At 41.9% G+C, this 17,691-nt stretch overlaps 1 protein-coding gene across 7 annotated transcripts in view; it reads left to right on the top strand.

The window, feature by feature from the left end:
- The window catches only part of LOC126457087 (uncharacterized), a 763,934-nt gene that overhangs the window by 684,796 nt on the left and 61,447 nt on the right, over positions 1-17,691 (top strand). For all 7 annotated transcript variants that reach the window (XM_050093111.1, XM_050093110.1, XM_050093106.1 and 4 more), the window contains one exon: positions 3,998-4,113. In XM_050093111.1, coding sequence (XP_049949068.1) covers positions 3,998-4,113 — 116 coding nt within the window. The remainder of the gene's footprint in view (positions 1-3,997; positions 4,114-17,691) is intronic.

Raw genomic sequence — 17,691 nt, forward strand, 5'->3', positions numbered from 1 at the left:
TCCAAGAGGGAACCGACGATAGTCCAAATCCCAGTGGATTCGATATTGAGGGCATAAGACGGGTAGGTAAGGGGTTGATCAAGTGGAGTGGTCATCCAGTAAAGAATTTTTATGTTTTGTCTCATGTCACGTGTTTTAAGATGACTAGACCACATCTAAGTTTTCTTATAGTAGCAGTAAATATGTCGTAAGTACATGCTGACCCAAACAAGTTAAAGAGTAGTTAGAGGACGTCCCAGGGACCGGGTCTTTCCAAAGGGGGGAATAATGTAGTGGCACCACCGTTTAAGATGGGAAAAGGTTAGTATCAGTGCAGTATTATGGAGCACACAAGTTACAGCTAGGCGTGGGCCTGTTGACAGTAAGTTACACCACCAGAGATTGTGAAGTAGAATGGAGGACTCAGGGCTGCTGTAGACCTGTTGAAAAGAGTAAACGCAGAGGTTGGCATGGCGCAAGTTACAGGCAGAAGGGGCCCACTGGCCCAACCCAGGTGTTATGAATACATGACTCGGAGCAGCGCATTAGCAAAACAGAGGCGCACAGCCACATATAAATAGGCGCCGGTTGTCAGCAACGCAAATATGTTTCAGAATACTCATAACACAAAGTTATGTTTGGTTCTTTTCTTGTATTACCGTTTTCGGTACCAAATGATGGTTTGTAGCCAAAACCGCCAGTACAATAAAAGAACCGAATACAGCTTTGTGTTGTCAATTTTGTGAAAAAATCCATCTTCTCTTGGGCTTTTATTCTTCTGCAGCTTCATTATCCGATTCTTAATTTCATCCATTGTAGATGGTGGATAATTTAAATCTACCAAATATTGTTTCCATCTTTCATCATTGTTGAACTCAATGTTGATTACAGTCCTTTCATTATCTTTCACGATCTTTTGGTTGCTCTGGTATCCCTCTTTGAAGAAGTTAACATTATGGTACAGCTTTTGAGTCTCTTTTCGCAAGAAACCTTGAAGATCCGGTTCTATCTTTCCTTTGACGTAATTCTCTTTCTTCTCCTTACGTTTGCTTAGGTAGTTGTCCATACTTATTTTAACTTTGTTCTGCCTTGTGTAGAATTTGCGCCTCGTGGCCACCTCTCCTTGGTTTCTCGTCTCTCGGCTGATTCCTTGAAGCTTTTTTCCCCAGCCAAATCTTGTTGTCCCTGATGTGCTTCTTGATGACTACATATGGACCTCATTTACAGAATTCCTTACTTCTTTCCATAGTTCTTCTGCATTCTTTTGTGGATACTTATCCTGTAGAATTTCAAAACGTTTACTGAGCTACAATTCATATTTCCTTGTATTGTCTTTGAGCGTATTGATGTGGCGGTGTACTACTTTTTAAGGCTGATTCAGACTCTGGTTTTGGGTTGTACTTGTAGCGAGCTATTTATTAGGATATGGTCGGTCCCGCGCGCCGCACCCCGTGCTGTCTTTACATCCATCCCCCAGTTTTTTTGGGTTGTTGTCAATGACAATGTGACCAATCAGTTTAATTGTTTTACCATCTGGTAACACCCAAGTTCCTTTGTGTATATCCTTCCACTGGAAATCTGTGCTGCCGACGAACATCCCTTTCCATGTTGCAAAGGTGATGAAGCTGATGCATTGTCGTTCCTGAGTTCATGTAAACTGTGTCTTCAAGCTGTTGAATGGAATAGCCCTTCTCTTCACAAGTTTGCATTCACAACGGCCTTTAGGACTTTATAATTACTATTCGGAATGACATTCACCAAACTCTGCACAGGATTCGTCTTTCAGTTGGGGTGTGCTTTCTTCTGTCGACACATGGCAGTTCACAAACGATATCGTATATCTCTTAGTGTCTATTCTTAACACTGGTATTCAGTGGGCCACTGATGAAAACCCAGATATATTAGCAGCTACTGCCTTACTCACACAAAAGCCCATACCTAATTTGCGTCCAGAAGTACAGCTTCCATTAAACACTGTACACTTGTCGAGTTCAAGGTTGGAAGCATCCTCCCATATAACTTCCTCTAAAGCAACTAAATCCATCCTGTATCTTTCGACCCCCTTGACTAGACCGATTGAGGCTCTTGTTTTATATGCCCTACGAGTATTCTATGTTCCAAATCATATATCTCGTTCTTTTGCTTTACGTTTATTTTGTATTATGAAAAATATCTTTGTATTATGAAAAATAACAGCAAAGTACATAGCTACAACACTAGAAGGAACGATGATCTTCACTATTCTGTTTTAAATCTGCCTTTAGCACAGAAAGGAACGAATTATGCTGCCACAAAAATCTTTGGTCATTTGACAAATAGCATTAAAAGTCTGACAGATAACCAACCAAAATTTAAAAACAAATTAAAAGAATTTCTGAATGACAAATTCTTCTACTCAGTAGATGAATTTCTAGACATGAAGTAGTAACTGTAAAAAAATGAATTATTTCGTGTAAAGAAAACATATGTTAAAGTGACACGTCCCACATCATTACAGAATGTTGTTTCATGATCTATGGAACAAGTATTAATCTACGTATGTATATGAAGGTGTTTAGGTTTTTCTGTACTGTGTTGTTTGGTATGACATTTGTAGTCTTGTTTCTTCAGAATGTTCCAGAACCTGTGGACGTTTTATTGCTGCATGTCAGTATATGCCACTGTTCCTTGTAAGGTGTTTATGGTACCCAGTGTTTATCCTGTATTGGTGTTCCTGGTTCTTTGTTGTTGATGGTAATTTGTTCTTAGTTTATTGTTTTCCGATTTGCTGCTTCTGTTTTATTGCTCAGTTTGTTTATTATTTGTGTGTTGTGCCCATTCTCTCTCGCTATCTGGTGTATCGCATTTAGTTCCTGTGTGTAACTGATTTTGTCCTGTGGGGTTATGTTAAGCTTGTGTATCATGTACCTAAAACTTGAAAGTTTGTTTGTCTGTGGGTGACTGGAATGTTTGTGAATGGTTGTGCTTGTGCCTGTGGGCTTCCTGAATACCCCAAAAGTATGTTTTATGCTGAATATGGTAGTGTCTAGGAAATTGCTTTTCACACCTACTTCTGTCTCAGAGATGAATTTTATTCTAGGGTCAACTATTTCTACACCACTATGTAGTTGTTTTATTCAGGTGCCTGTTTGATCTACCAAACAAATGATGTCATTCACATAACAGTACAAGTATATAACCTTGTATTGTTTTGGCTGCATAATTTTCATTGAACATTTTGTTTTCTATGTGGTTAAGAAAAGAAAAGGATATAGAATAAGAATTTAGAATAAAAGATAAGTGCAGCATTCAAAATGCAGTCGACATAAATATGATGTTGATGAGTGCACTAGTGTAGCACTTCAAGGCAGATGTGAAAGCGAAACCCTTCTTGGCATGCATAACAACAATGTGGCTGTATGCTGTAGTTTTTCAAGCAATTTACCCCTCGGACATTGTGGTTAATAACAGTAATCATGGGTAAAGTAATGAATCTGGTTTTCAGTTTTATATGTTTCACCTTTGTCGTTAGGACCGTATGCCTGGTCGCACCCTAATCACGATTACGATCAAATTATTCGTGATTTCTCTGAAATAAGTCAGTCAAATGTTGTGCAGAATTTCTACACAAACACATTCCATTTGCATCGTGCACCACTTGAGAATAAACTAAACATGCGGCATTTCGGAAGAGGCGTGGTGTTCCGTCACTGTATGCGATGCAGTACACGACATTAAATACTGCCTCCACAGGATAGTCTTCACCGGTAACGAAATGCTTACCAGTACTGTAAGTATGAATGTAATAAATATGCGTCGATGTGTTGTGGTAGAACATATATGAAAAGGAACTGAAATACTAGAGTTGTAGCTACGGTTCATAAAGCTGACGCACATCTGTTGTCCATTTCAGAGACATGTGAAAGTGAAAGAATAGAAGTTAAGATATTAAAGAAAATTCATTTATTGAACATTGCACCACTGTCGCTAACACACTAACAGAAACTTTAACTTGTGGATTGCTGCTTTTTGCTTTCAGAGGGAGCGCCTACGATTGTACAACGTCAGCTCAGATTTTAGCTGCTGCTACCGTCGATTCTGGCGGCCAGATGGCGACCCCAAACACTATTCACACGGCGTCGACGACGCAATTACGTGAGTACTCTATACCCACAGTCATACGTTCTCTGGCAGACACTACTCAGTTATCATAATTCGATTTGTTTTGATTTGTTATCCCTCTTAATCATTTCCTATGTATGGAAACAATGGAACGTGAGCCAAGTTATTTCTCGAAGAGAATCATGTGACAACATGTTCAGTATATGGTAAAAGTTCATAACAATTGTATTACAATGAACAAACTTTAAAATTTTTTACAATGCAGTGTGTCAGCCACAATAAATACACTCAAGGCTAGAAAAAACAGAACACCTTGAACGACTAGATATAGGATGTTAATATTCGTAGAATATGTACATTAGTATGTTCTGCAGATATGACTAGCATTTCAGTCACTTCAGTTCAGCATGTGTCCTGTTGCCTTGCAGGCACAGGGTCCGCCATGGGTCCTGATAACTTGCTCCATCGTGATGACATCAAAGCGTATAAAGCGTGAATGGCGTGCTGTGGCATAGTCATGAACACTGCGTTCACCTGATTCGAAAATTCATCTGTGTTGGCTGGCATTGACACACAGTGCTGCACCCATCATTTCAACCTATCCCACACATTTTCGATTGGCGACAAGTCTGGTGATCTGGTAGACCAGGTAAAAATCTGACATTTTGTGACGGCAAGAAGGCATGTGGTCGTGCAGCTACGGAGCAACACGTGGTCGTGCGTTGTCTTCCTGAAAAATGGCATCAGGGGCGTTGTGCAGGAAGGGTATGTCCAAGGGGCGCTGGACGCCATTCACGTAGGTCACATTGCTCACAGTGTCCTGGATAAGCACCAACTCTGCCTTGTGGTTGTACGCAATAGCAACCCCTACCATAAGGCCTTGACTTGGCGCGCTATATGTCGTGTGTGAATGCAGACACTGTGATTCTGCTCCTTCCTATCTGCGGCGGATCAAAATGTGGCCGTCATTTCAAACAAACAGAACGTATATTCGTACAAAAACAGTATCTGATGTCATTTGGGTCCCCAGTGACATCGTATCTTACACCATTGACATCTAGCATGTTCCTGCACATTCGTCAAAGGAAAGTGGAGAAGTGACAACATGCACGTCACCCATGCAATAATAAACTGCGACAGACTGTCACCCCTGATAGTGTACGATATGTTACGCTGATTCACTGTTGCGCCAGAGCCGAGGAGGATGCAGATTGTCCTGCAATGCCACTCAGATGAGTGTCGATCATCTCGGTGGTGGGGGGGGGGGGGGGTCTGGGTGGTGTGACCTGACCCATCTCATGGTGCTCTACGGTCTTTGTGAACCATTCTCCACACACCTAATGCACAGCTGAAACATTTCACCCCACATGATGAGCAATTTCCAGGTGGATGCATCACATTCTCTAATGCATATAACGTGCCCTCTTTCAAACTCACTCATTTGATGGTAAAGTTTGTGCATACATCTGCGGGGCATCCTGCATATTTGCTCAAGTCACGCTAATCTATTACCTTTGGTTTATAGCAGCAACCAGAGCCACCAACATTACTGGTAGGTGGTGTTGCGCTGTGACATCAAAGTTGACCTTGAAGCCACAGCCCGACGTGGTTCAAATAGTAATCTTTTCTGCAGAACGTACTAATGTACATGTCAGTAGTAGGGCAAGAAGAGCATAAGTGCAATTTGTTAGAGTGGGTTGCCTACATCAGGGGCAAACCTATTGTTCTCATTTGATTGACAGGTCCTTGACCTGTTGTTCTGCTAAGTGGATTATGACCCCCTGGAATAATCGTTCCCTTTGATTGGTAGGTCCTTAACGTATTGCTCTCCCACCCCTACCCCTGCCCCTCCTCCTCCCAACCCCTCAGGAAACCTCCAACTCTCCCCTTCGCTGATAGAAGCACACATTTGATATTTATTTGATTGACTACTTAATTAAACTGATCAATTAATTAACCTCTCCCATCTAGTAACACCCCCATCAATCCTACCCTGCCCTCTCCCCCTCCTCTACCTGGAAATTGGTAGCTCTGTGGTGGAGAGGAAGGATCTCACAATAGGAAATTCAGTTACAAAGCAGAAAGTATCCTGTTTATTTATAAAAAAATCAATTTGCAGGGGTTCGATCTTTCTTGCTCATCATTCTCTGCTGTTGGCAAAGATGCAGGTCTTGTAAGCTACATCCTGTAGCGTTGCTCTTGGGGGACGAAAAGAAAAAGAATTGTTACTTTTTTTTAATGTCGAAAAAGTGAATATTTTGGTGGGCCACTTGGTAACAGAATCAGGGATTGATTACACTATTATAATAACATAGGTTGAGCATTAAATACCTGAATAAGAGCAGCATATTGATATATATTTGAAATCGTTCGGAAGAAACATTATCATTTCTGTGCATTTTTATAGTCGCGATGTAGTCATACCCGGATCAACACTAAGGGACCAGAAGATTTATAGACTTTAAAAGAAATGCAACACTACACAAAAAGGTTGGTTCAGAAATAATAGGAAAACGATAATGTTCCTTCTGCCTCATGCTGCGTTCGGCCCATCAGCGTGATCGTAATTTCTGGTGATGAAGTAACACAAAATAAATATCCTTCAGGTAAATAAGGAGATGGAAATCATCAAGGTTAATTTACGAAAATAAGCACACTTATCTTTAACACGCGTTTTTTTTTAATGCTACGTACCTTTCCATATTAAATTACAACAGTTGACCATTGTGGTTAAATACTTTATACATAACAGTCAAAATGTCCTCTTGATGCTTCCTGTTCGTAATCAGTTACAAGAAACTACATGTTTTCTGATAGAAAAAAAAAGAAAAATAACAATTAGTATATTCACTCAATATTTTCACATAAAATATAAAATACAGTTGCGGAACGCAGCAAGTCCGCGTCCGCCTTTCATAGAGTACAAAAACTAAAAGGTGAGGCGCCAGAAGCCTCATTTGTCTTGAAACAACAGAATTCTTTTTTATACCATTAATCGATACATGTAAATAGAGATTTACAGGCACCGCGCAAGAACGGCAAAGATAAAGAATAATAGACTCTGTCGCTGCTATGCGGTGGTTCATTTCTTTTACTTTACAATTGTTCGATAACTTTAGGCCATCAGGCATTTACTATTTAGCGTATATTAATGTTTGTGAGGCGAAAATTACTAATATTACAATCCCAAAGAAATAATTAAATCGATCGCTTTTCTTTTTATCCCGATCGCATAAGGAATACTTTCATGAAACACCTATCACACATAATTACAGTGTTAAAAATCTTTCGATCGCGAAGCATGCACCATCCACTGGCCCACATAGAACGCCACCCATGCAGGTTGCTTGGAGTTGGAGTAACAGGGGGCCCCCACGAAACAACCTGTCCATCAATGGCTGTGACATGTGCCAATTTCCGAGAGGTGGCTGCTCAGAACCCTTAACAACATACAGGATGTCTGGCTAATCCCAGAACAAAAGAACCCAAGAAATTCCTGTCGAAATACGTGTTCTCTCTCTATTTCTCCTCGTGTAATGCACCATTGCAAGGCTTGCATACGCCTTCGGTCACGGAACCACAAATAAAGCAGCATTTATCCTGTAAACCCCTGTGCAATATCGATTTATGTGAGAACTCCTTCCAAGGCAGTTGCCTGACTGAGAAACGATCCAGAAATACTGCTTAAGTTAATAAATATTAATTTCCTGTCATATGATCGTGATGCAGGTGATATACGGCGGACGTAGTAGCTATCTCGCGCACCCAAATTGGTGATATCACAAAACTAGTAGCAGGCTGACTCGAAATACACTTTTCGAAAATGATCATTGCATATATATATACACTCCTGGAAATTGAAATAAGAACACCGTGAATTCATTGTCCCAGGAAGGGGAAACTTTATTGACACATTCCTGGGGTCAGATACATCACATGATCACACTGACAGAACCACAGGCACATAGACACAGGCAACAGAGCATGCACAATGTCGGCACTAGTACAGTGTATATCCACCTTTCGCAGCAATGCAGGCTGCTATTCTCCCATGGAGACGATCGTAGAGATGCTGGATGTAGTCCTGTGGAACGGCTTGCCATGCCATTTCCACCTGGCGCCTCAGTTGGACCAGCGTTCGTGCTGGACGTGCAGACCGCGTGAGACGACGCTTCATCCAGTCCCAAACATGCTCAAGGGGGACAGATCCGGAGATCTTGCTGGCCAGGGTAGTTGACTTACACCTTCTAGAGCACGTTGGGTGGCACGGGATACATGCGGACGTGCATTGTCCTGTTGGAACAGCAAGTTCCCTTGCCGGTCTAGGAATGGTAGAACGATGGGTTCGATGACGGTTTGGATGTACCGTGCACTATTCAGTGTCCCCTCGACGATCACCAGTGGTGTACGGCCAGTGTAGGAGATCGCTCCCCACACCATGATGCCGGGTGTTGGCCCTGTGTGCCTCGGTCGTATGCAGTCCTGATTGTGGCGCTCACCTGCACGGCGCCAAACACGCATACGACCATCATTGGCACCAAGGCAGAAGCGACTCTCATCGCTGAAGACGACACGTCTCCATTCGTCCCTCCATTCACGCCTGTCGCGACACCACCGGAGGCGGGCTGCACGATGTTGGGGCGTGAGCGGAAGACGGCCTAACGGTGTGCGGGACCGTAGCCCAGCTTCATGGAGACGGTTGCGAATGGTCGTCGCCGATACCCCAGGAGCAACAGTGTCCCTAATTTGCTGGGAAGTGGCGGTGCGGTCACCTACGGCACTGCGTAGGATCCTACGGTCTTGGCGTGCATCCGTGCGTCGCTGCGGTCCGGTCCCAGGTCGACGGGCACGTGCTCCTTCCGCCGACCACTGGCGACAACATCGATGTACTGTGGAGACCTCACGCCCCACGTGTTGAGCAATTCGGCGGTACGTCCACCCGGCCTCCCGCATGCCCATTTCCATTTCCAGGAGTATATATATATATATATATATATATATATATATATATATATATATATATATAGAGAGAGAGAGAGAGAGAGAGAGAGAGAGAGAGAGAGAGAGAGACAACGAGAGAGCTGTAGTTTGCTTTGCAACTGACATAGGAACTTGTTCTGGTGTAACCACAAGCACCGGAACGAAGATGAAGAATGGAAGACCAGAGAAGGCAGTGAAACGACGCTGGCCAATGGTGCGCTGATGAGGACCGCACCACGACAAGAGCGCCCCCTGCAAGAAGTGAATTTAACCGCCGCTCCTGTCAGCCTCAGCCGCTCAGATCGTCTCAGTATATGGACATTAGGAAAGGTATTCGCGGAGCATAGCAAGGCATAGGAGAGAGTGCTACGATATCGTGATCCATATCGTACTTAGTTGGACTTTGTCTATAGCGAAGATCATTACTGTTTGCATCACAAAGTACTGTTAATATGCTTTATAGAAATAAAACTACTAATGCTATTTGCTTGAATTGTTGTATAGCATTCAGAGAACGTAGCATCCTTTAGGCATCCTATACAAACGAGTACGCAAGACCCAACAGAACTAGTACGAGATATTTCATTGTCACCTACTCTTAACTGCCCCAGCCTTCCTGTGCATCTTTCATGAGGTACACTTCATTAACTGCTTCATGAGTTCTGGTGTGGAATATCGCATCTTGAAGATGGCACAAATGCTGCTTCAGAAGACGTGCCATGGCAAATATTAATTAAATCGTTAAGATGGTCATTCAACAATTTGCTTCAAACCATTTAAAACTACTCGAAATGAAGAGAAAGATCGTCACTGCTCAGTAGTTTGTGTGCATAAACAACAGTGCTTTGTTTTTGACAAGAAATTTCATTAAATAATCCAAACCTATTAGTATCTGACGCCACGAATGGAGCCGGTGATGTTTGAAACGATAGTTGGAATTTCACATCTCGATGTGAATTTACACCATCACGGTTATAAAGCTCCTGAACACAACAGGTCTGTTAAGTGCGTATTATTATTTGGCGTCACGACTGGAACGATAGTTGAATTTCAAATTTCGGCGTCAATTTATACTGTCACGATTAGAGTCCCCAACCACTACAGGTCTGTTAAGTGTTTCTTTTTTTAAAAATGTTCTATAGAGTTCCTAAGCTGACTGCATCTCTCAGCTACAGCAGGACGAAGAAGGGGGGAGGAAAGGGTATACCATGTGATAGGATACTAACAACAACATATATCACCGCGATATATTGAGAAACACGATCCATTCACGGCTAGATGACTGAGATTGTTGAAAACTCTCTCACAGCCCACGTACTGTCCTTCTGGACGCCCACACACGCGGTACCACAGTACAGCACCAGCAGAAGAAACTGCCACCGTAAACGTGGCTCATGACTGCTGCCGCGGAAGCACGTGTCAGCCAGAGAGAGGCCCGCAGGCCATGGAGGACCTGAGTGGTAGGAGTTCAAACGCTACCAATACTCCTAGCGCAAACACTCATCATATTGAATCTTCTCGAATATCGGCAGAATATACATGCGACACATTGCAGTCCCGAAGGCGACTCAGGACAAACTGGATTTGGTAGTTCACTATTCATAAAGGTAAGAAAAGGGGGTTACTGTACTTTCAACTAACTAGTTTCAACCACTTTTTAAGATTACCCTACTACACACTTCCCCTATCCTAAATACACGCACATGAATCAATGTATATGGGAAATTTTTGGTAGATTAGCGAATAAGACAGGTAAATATTCTAGTACAAAATTTTTATTAACTTTTGCTTATACATTTACATACAGAAAACAGCTCTTTTCTTATTTTTGTTAGTTTTAGTTTTAATAACGTCCAATTTAATTTTTAACTTGTACTTTATATCTACATCTGAATCATCTGTTTCTTTCTCCAGGCAGTAATTTGACAAATACAGACAAGGTATATTCTTGAATTCCAGTATGTATCTAATTTTTTTTCCTGTAAGCTATCTCTGTTGTGACTTTAACAGTTAGTTCCGCTCCTTCTGGCAGTTATTCTAGACGAGAGTATACGGTGATCTTAATTTTTCCTCTCATTTCGTGCATAATGCTGTTATAACACTCCACATCTTTCCAGGTGTAGGCTGCCAGTTCTTCTGCTGCACATTCTTGTGGAATTTGGCTATAGAACTGTAGGTTTCGAACTTTTGCAAACGAATTGCCATTAACGGTTGTTAGTTTGTCGGTTATAAGCTCTGAAAACGGTTATGTTGTTGTTAAGTGTGTGACTTCAAGCCCACCACATTTCGATATAAGGTAACCATCCTTTTTAAGCAGATCCGAGGAGGGATGGAGTTTGATAAACAGATTTTTCGCGTGTCCTTTAACATAATAAACGTGCTCCAATCCACCGTTTTCGGCCAGTATTCAACATATGGCCACTTACCACTGATCTTTACAGTAAATGCTATGATCTTATATTCCTCAGTCGTAGCTAGATTCCTCTATACGCTGTGTGGTCTGTACATCCACAATAGCTTCTTCCTTTTCCATTTGCGTCTTATATTCTTCCTTTATGGTGGTTTTCTTCTTCAAATACTCCAGTTCTCTTTTCTTTACTTTGATGTCCTCCATTTCCAGTTTCCTTTTCCATGCACGTAACGCATTAACTGTACTTAAAGGTGTAATTTCTTGTTTATTTGATAAATTGGTTCTTTTCTTAGGACTTGTTGTATAACATTGTGTTAATTAACCCTAATTCTGCGATACCTATATTGGACGGCATTGTGGAGAACAATGCTCTAAATTGAGAAAAATAAGTTTCTCCGGTTTTAACATAGCACTTCTGTATAATAGTTACAAAATTTTTACTTACGTAGTCAAAATAATGGGTTTGGATTGTTTAATGAAATTTCTCGTCAAAACATAACACTGTTTTTTATGCACACAAACTACTGTGCAGTGTTGATGTTTTTTTTTTTATTTCGAGTAGTTTTAAACTGTGAGAAGGAAATTGTTTAAATGCCATATTAACGATTTAATCTCATGGCATGTCTTCTGAAGCAGCATTTGTGACATCTTCAGGATGTAATATTTCACACACGATTTAATAACTGCTGAAGCAGTTCAGGAAGTGTACCTCAAGAAAGGTGCACAGGAAGCCTGGGATAGTTTAAAGTCCATGGCGGAATGAAATATCTCACGCGAGCTCCTATGTCATTTCCAAAGCAAACTGGAGCGCTATCACTCTCTCTCTCTCTGTCTCTGTCTCTCTCTGTTTGCTACGATCTTGTTTTAAAAGTGTATTTTGAGTCATCCGGCAACTAGTTTTGTGACATCGTCAATTTGCGTGTATGAGACAGCTACGGCATCCGCCTTAGTATCCCCTACATCATGATTACGTGACAGGAAATTAATTACTTATTAATTTCAGCAGTATTTCTGGATCGATTCTCATTCAGGCATTTGTCTTGGAAGGAGTTCTCGTGTGCATCGGTTTTCTACAGGGGTTTACAGGGTAAACACTGCTTTATTTGTGGTTCGGTCCGACCGCACCGACGGCCCAAACAGGCCTGGCAGTGGCACTTTACTCGAGGAGAAATAGAGAGGGAGCACGTGTTTCGACAGGAATTTCTCGGGTGCTTTCGTTCGGAGATGAGCGTGAATCTGGTCTCTTAGTCATGCGGCCCCAGCGGCCACCCCTTGGACACCGGCGCGTGGCACGGCCGTTGACGGACAGGTCGGGTCGCTTCGTGGGAGCCCCTGTACACTCCGGCTCCAACGAGCCTGCATGGGTGTCGTTCTATGTGGGCCAGTGGATGGCGCATGCTTCTCGATCGAAAGATTAACTACGTGTGATGGATGTTTCATAACGGTACGCCTTGCGCGATCGGGATGAAATGAAAATCGATCGATATAATTACTTCTTTTCGATGTATTTTAGATGACTTGCATCTTCCTAAATAGCAGAGAATGATGAGCAAGAGAGATCCAACCCCTGCAAACTGATTTTTTTAAAAATAAACCTTCTGCTTTATAATTGAATTTCCTGTCAGTGATAGCCTTACTCTACACCATAGAGCCGCCAATTATTGGAAGTAGGTGGGGGTGGGGGGGGGGTGTGGGTGTTATCAGAGGTCATCATCATAAATTAAAGGCTATGCCTTGTCGAGTTAGCCACGTCGCTCTTATCAGTGGTGGAGGGATTAATTAACTGATCAATTTAATTAAGTAGTCAATCAAATAGATACCAAAAGTGTGCTTGTATCAGTGAAGGGGAGGTGGAGGATTGGAGGTTTCCTGAGGGGTTGGAAGGAGGAGGGGGAGGGGCAGGCTTGGCAAGCAAGAGGTTAAGGACCTGTCATTCAAAAGAGAGCAATGGGTTTGCCCCTGATGTAGGCAACCCACATTAAAACCAATTGCGCTCTTTCTCCCCTTGCCCTGCTATCCATGTGTTGTGAATATGAACATTTTATCTCTAGTCTTTCAAGTTGTTCCTTTTTTTCTGAAAATGATTGTATTAATGTGTAAATTCACACATCAAAAGTACTTGGACAGGTATACGCTGGAACGTTGGAAGCAATCGTGTGAACGTATGAATGCCTTCCTAGCATGGAACTATCTACTCATTAGTATTTGCCAATGATGAAGCCCTGATATCATAAAGTAGGGAGAATTGCAAATATATGATAATGAAGAGGGCTTCGAAAAAATATTATCAAGACAGAATATCTATTGGTGGGAGGAAATGGAAGGAATGTAGTTCTACCACAAGGATCTATTAAAGCAGTTTAAATTCTTAGGGTCGGTAATCCATACTTCGGGAAGCTGTGAAGGAGATATGGAAGGCAGGGTCCAACAGGCAAGAGAAGCAATTAAGATGTAAATGGAATTCTGTGTAACAGGGCAAATACCAAAAGAAACACAGAAGAGGATTTTGCCAACAGTAGTTGAAAGTATACTAACTTGGTCTATTGCATTTCAAATTGGACGCAAAATTAGAAAATTGACTCCAAAAGAAGACAAATTTTATAAAATTATCTCCTAAATGTTTACTAGTTTTCGAATTAAAATTCGGCAAAGCTTGCTTTATTTACTCAGCGCGACAGTTTTTCTTGTTGGTTGGTCGATTTGGAGGAGGGTCCACGCAGTGAGGTCATCGGTCGTATCAGATTAGGGAATGATGGGGAAGGAAGTAGGCCGCGCCCTTTCAAAGTAACCATCTCGACATTTGCCCTAAGTGATTTAGGGAAATCACGGAAAACATAGATCAGAACGGGCGGGTTTGGATTTAAACCTTCGTCCACCCGAATGCGAGTCCCAGTGTGCTAACCACTGCGGCACTTCGTTTGGTCAATTTGTCTGCTGTGTAACTCAAGTACCTTATGTCGGATTCCTGTGAACTACGATTCATTTAGAAGCTGAACGTCTGTTGTCGATTTAGTTAACTGAATTTCGGCTTAGACGGCTATCACCAGTCTATAACTCTCTTTGTCAAAGAGGTTACAATATTTGTAAATAGAATTGGGAAAGATGTTACTCACCTAGAGTGAGGCACGAACATAGAATAAATATCATCTTTGACAGTGAAGTAGTAATGCAATTGACAAGTTACAAGTTTAACATTAAATGCTTAAATGTAAGCGGCAATCAAAAAGCTTCCATTTGACGGTGTCGCTGCAGTGTATATGCAATGTACTGTGACTCCGATCTAAGTATATAAGAACCGACGGTAGGCAAGGGATTAGTGTGACATTCGTGTCTTTCTGATGTGCATGCGATAAATGCGGAAACGTGAACAATGGCGATGCTGATACTAAGTGCGTCCAAACAGGACCAACGTGCTGTTCCTCGCTTCTTGGCTGTCGGAGGACAAACACCTGTGGACATCCATCAGAGACTGAAGAATGTATGTGAGGTAGCATGTTTGGCAGAAACTACAATGGACTGTGGAATGGCGCGGCAACTTCCGAGCTGGTCGCGATTCGATACAAGATGCCGGTCTATATGGGAGGCTAGCCTCATCACAGACCAGCTCAAGTGGGAGACACTTGAGCACCTATCCAGTAGTTCTGTTCTCTCCCCTTGCGGTTATCACGCGTTTGGTCTCTTTAGAAAGGCTTCGACAGGTAGACGCTCCCTGTCGGACGAGGATGTACAGCAGCAGATACGGAATTCCTCGCGCGGCAGGATGCGTTGTTTCGCCAAATGGGTATCTTCAACGTAGTTTGTCGGTGGGATTATTGCCTCAGTGCTCACGGTGATTTTGTCTGACTGGGATACCGATTCTGTACTGTGCAATCTTCGAACGGAAACTTTTTGATCGCTCCTCATGAAGGGACCAAACCAGAAAAAGACCATTAAAACGAATCTCGAAATAAAGTTCCTATATAAGATTTTAAATTAAATTAACAGTCACTACAAAATAAAATTAATAGCTGACAAGAGTACTAAAGAAACAAATACAGGAAAATGAAGAACTAAAAAAGAACAGTCAGTAAAGGAAGCACTGGAAAACTGATAGTATTAAACGAAGTTTGGAGAAGGGGGATTTTTTGGCTGTGTCTGGACATTCCGCATTAAACCTGGAGATTCCAGTATTTCCAACAATTTAAGATTTTGGCTTTCGTTTGCTAGATGGAAGACTGGGCACTGTGGCTGGAAATTGTGGTCCTCACTCAATACATGCCCAGCAAATGTGGAGTGACCAGTATAAATCTTATCGCAGTAAGGACAATATTTTTATATACCCCACTGTTGGCTAGTAATTGGGTTTATCTTTGGTATTGAAAATATCTTGGTCTGTTGTGTGCCTCAAATAGTAGGAAATCCTATAGTTGCTGTATTTCAGTGTTTTTGCTTCACTGTGTGATATCTGTAAAACATAAAAAAATATTGTTTTCCGTTTCTTTTTATTATGTATTTAACGTATGTTAAGAAGCGATTTCCGTTTTTTGACTACAGTGAACGAACTCATTACCTGTAGTCAGTATTACATTTTAAATTCGAATGTATAGTTGCTGTAAATCTGTACGTACCAAAATTAAAGCACCTGACGTGCTTTTCTATCTAAATGTTACGGTTGATCTCAAGAACTACTGTGGAGTTTTTGATACGGTTTTAGACAGATTCAAGAGGAAGATTTGTGTAGCCTATATCAGTATATATTACAAACTAGTCGTCACACCGTAGATACCTAGTGTTAACGATGCTAAGCGAGGGTGGGTTGCTGGTAAACGAAAAAATAAACAAGCATAAGAATGGAAGAGCTTAATTTATTAACAGAAGGGTGCTAAAAGTAGGATTTCTTCCTACACTGTGATACGATAATGGTCTCGAAGGGCATAAAAGAGGGGGCATCCTTGGTAAGAAATTGAGGGTGCGAACCCGTGCCCGGAAACGTCATCCAGCTACACCATAGAGCGTGGAAACCACAGCGTGCTACGCGTGTCGCAAGGACAGAGACAGCGATTGAAGTGGTGATGCTGCACTAGCGCCCTCTACGGTGTTGTTGTGACAGGCGGGGATGGGCTCGACACAGTCTAATGCCCTGAATACTGTCAGACCCATTGTGTGAATGTACGATTCCAGTCTGTGAGAACACAACGTCACGTCTGTCGGCGAAGTGACTGTGTCACGCGGTAGCGTTCTCGCTTCCCACGCCCGGGTTCCCGGGTTCGATTCCCGGCGGGGTCAGGGATTTTCTCTGCCTCGTGATGGCTGGGTGTTGTGTGCTGTCCTTAGGTTAGTTAGGTTTAAGTAGTTCTAAGTTCTAGGGGACTGATGACCATAGATGTTAAGTCCCATAGTGCTCAGAGCCATTTGAACCATTTGACTGTGTCACGCCAAGCGTTGATCTCGCGGTTTCGACGCTCTGTTGCGTCTTTGGGCGATGCTTCTAGACATAAGTTCCTACACTTAGTTTGTCAGTGAAGACATCGTCTACATGCAGAGCCCTGCCAACATGACCCTGTGTGATTTGCCAGAGCTGCCCACTCTCCTGAAAACTTCCTATTTTCCATTTTTTCTACGGAGATTTAGCAAGTTTTATAATTTTTAAACAGGTATAATAATAATGAAGCATTATTGAAAATGTTACCAGACAGAAACCTGAGTTTTTTTATGTTTATGTTACATAAAGATCGGACCTCAAATATCAATTTTCCAAAGTAGTTCGATGAAATTCTCAAAAATTCTCAAGAAAATCGACTTTGAAGTTATCCGAGCGTCTTTTATACTCTAGAATCAGGTCATTTTTCTCAACGGACAACGTGGCTCTGTGTCAGAATGTTCGCCTAACGTGGGGGTGGCCTGGCTTTGCATCCTAACCTCTTCAAATAATTAAACGAAGGTGCATGACTCATGAGCATTTCCGTTAAAATACATAAGAATGGAAAAGATTGTAATGCTTTGTTCGTAATGTAATCAATCTTTATTAAGAATATTTTATGAAAGACGAGCGACTAAGAAATTCTGTTTTCATTGAAACTGAATTTTTGTGTGCGATTGAAATTGAATATAAGGGGACATGCAGTTTCCATAATAATTACAATGAGATACGTGATCATTAGCATATGCTTGATGCATTTTATAACTAAATGACAAGTATTCGAAATGAGCGAGGAAACAGCGATCCAGCGATTACGTCTCGA

Source organism: Schistocerca serialis, chromosome 2 (genome assembly GCF_023864345.2).
Source record: "Schistocerca serialis cubense isolate TAMUIC-IGC-003099 chromosome 2, iqSchSeri2.2, whole genome shotgun sequence".
NCBI classification, from domain to species: Eukaryota; Metazoa; Arthropoda; class Insecta; order Orthoptera; family Acrididae; genus Schistocerca; species Schistocerca serialis.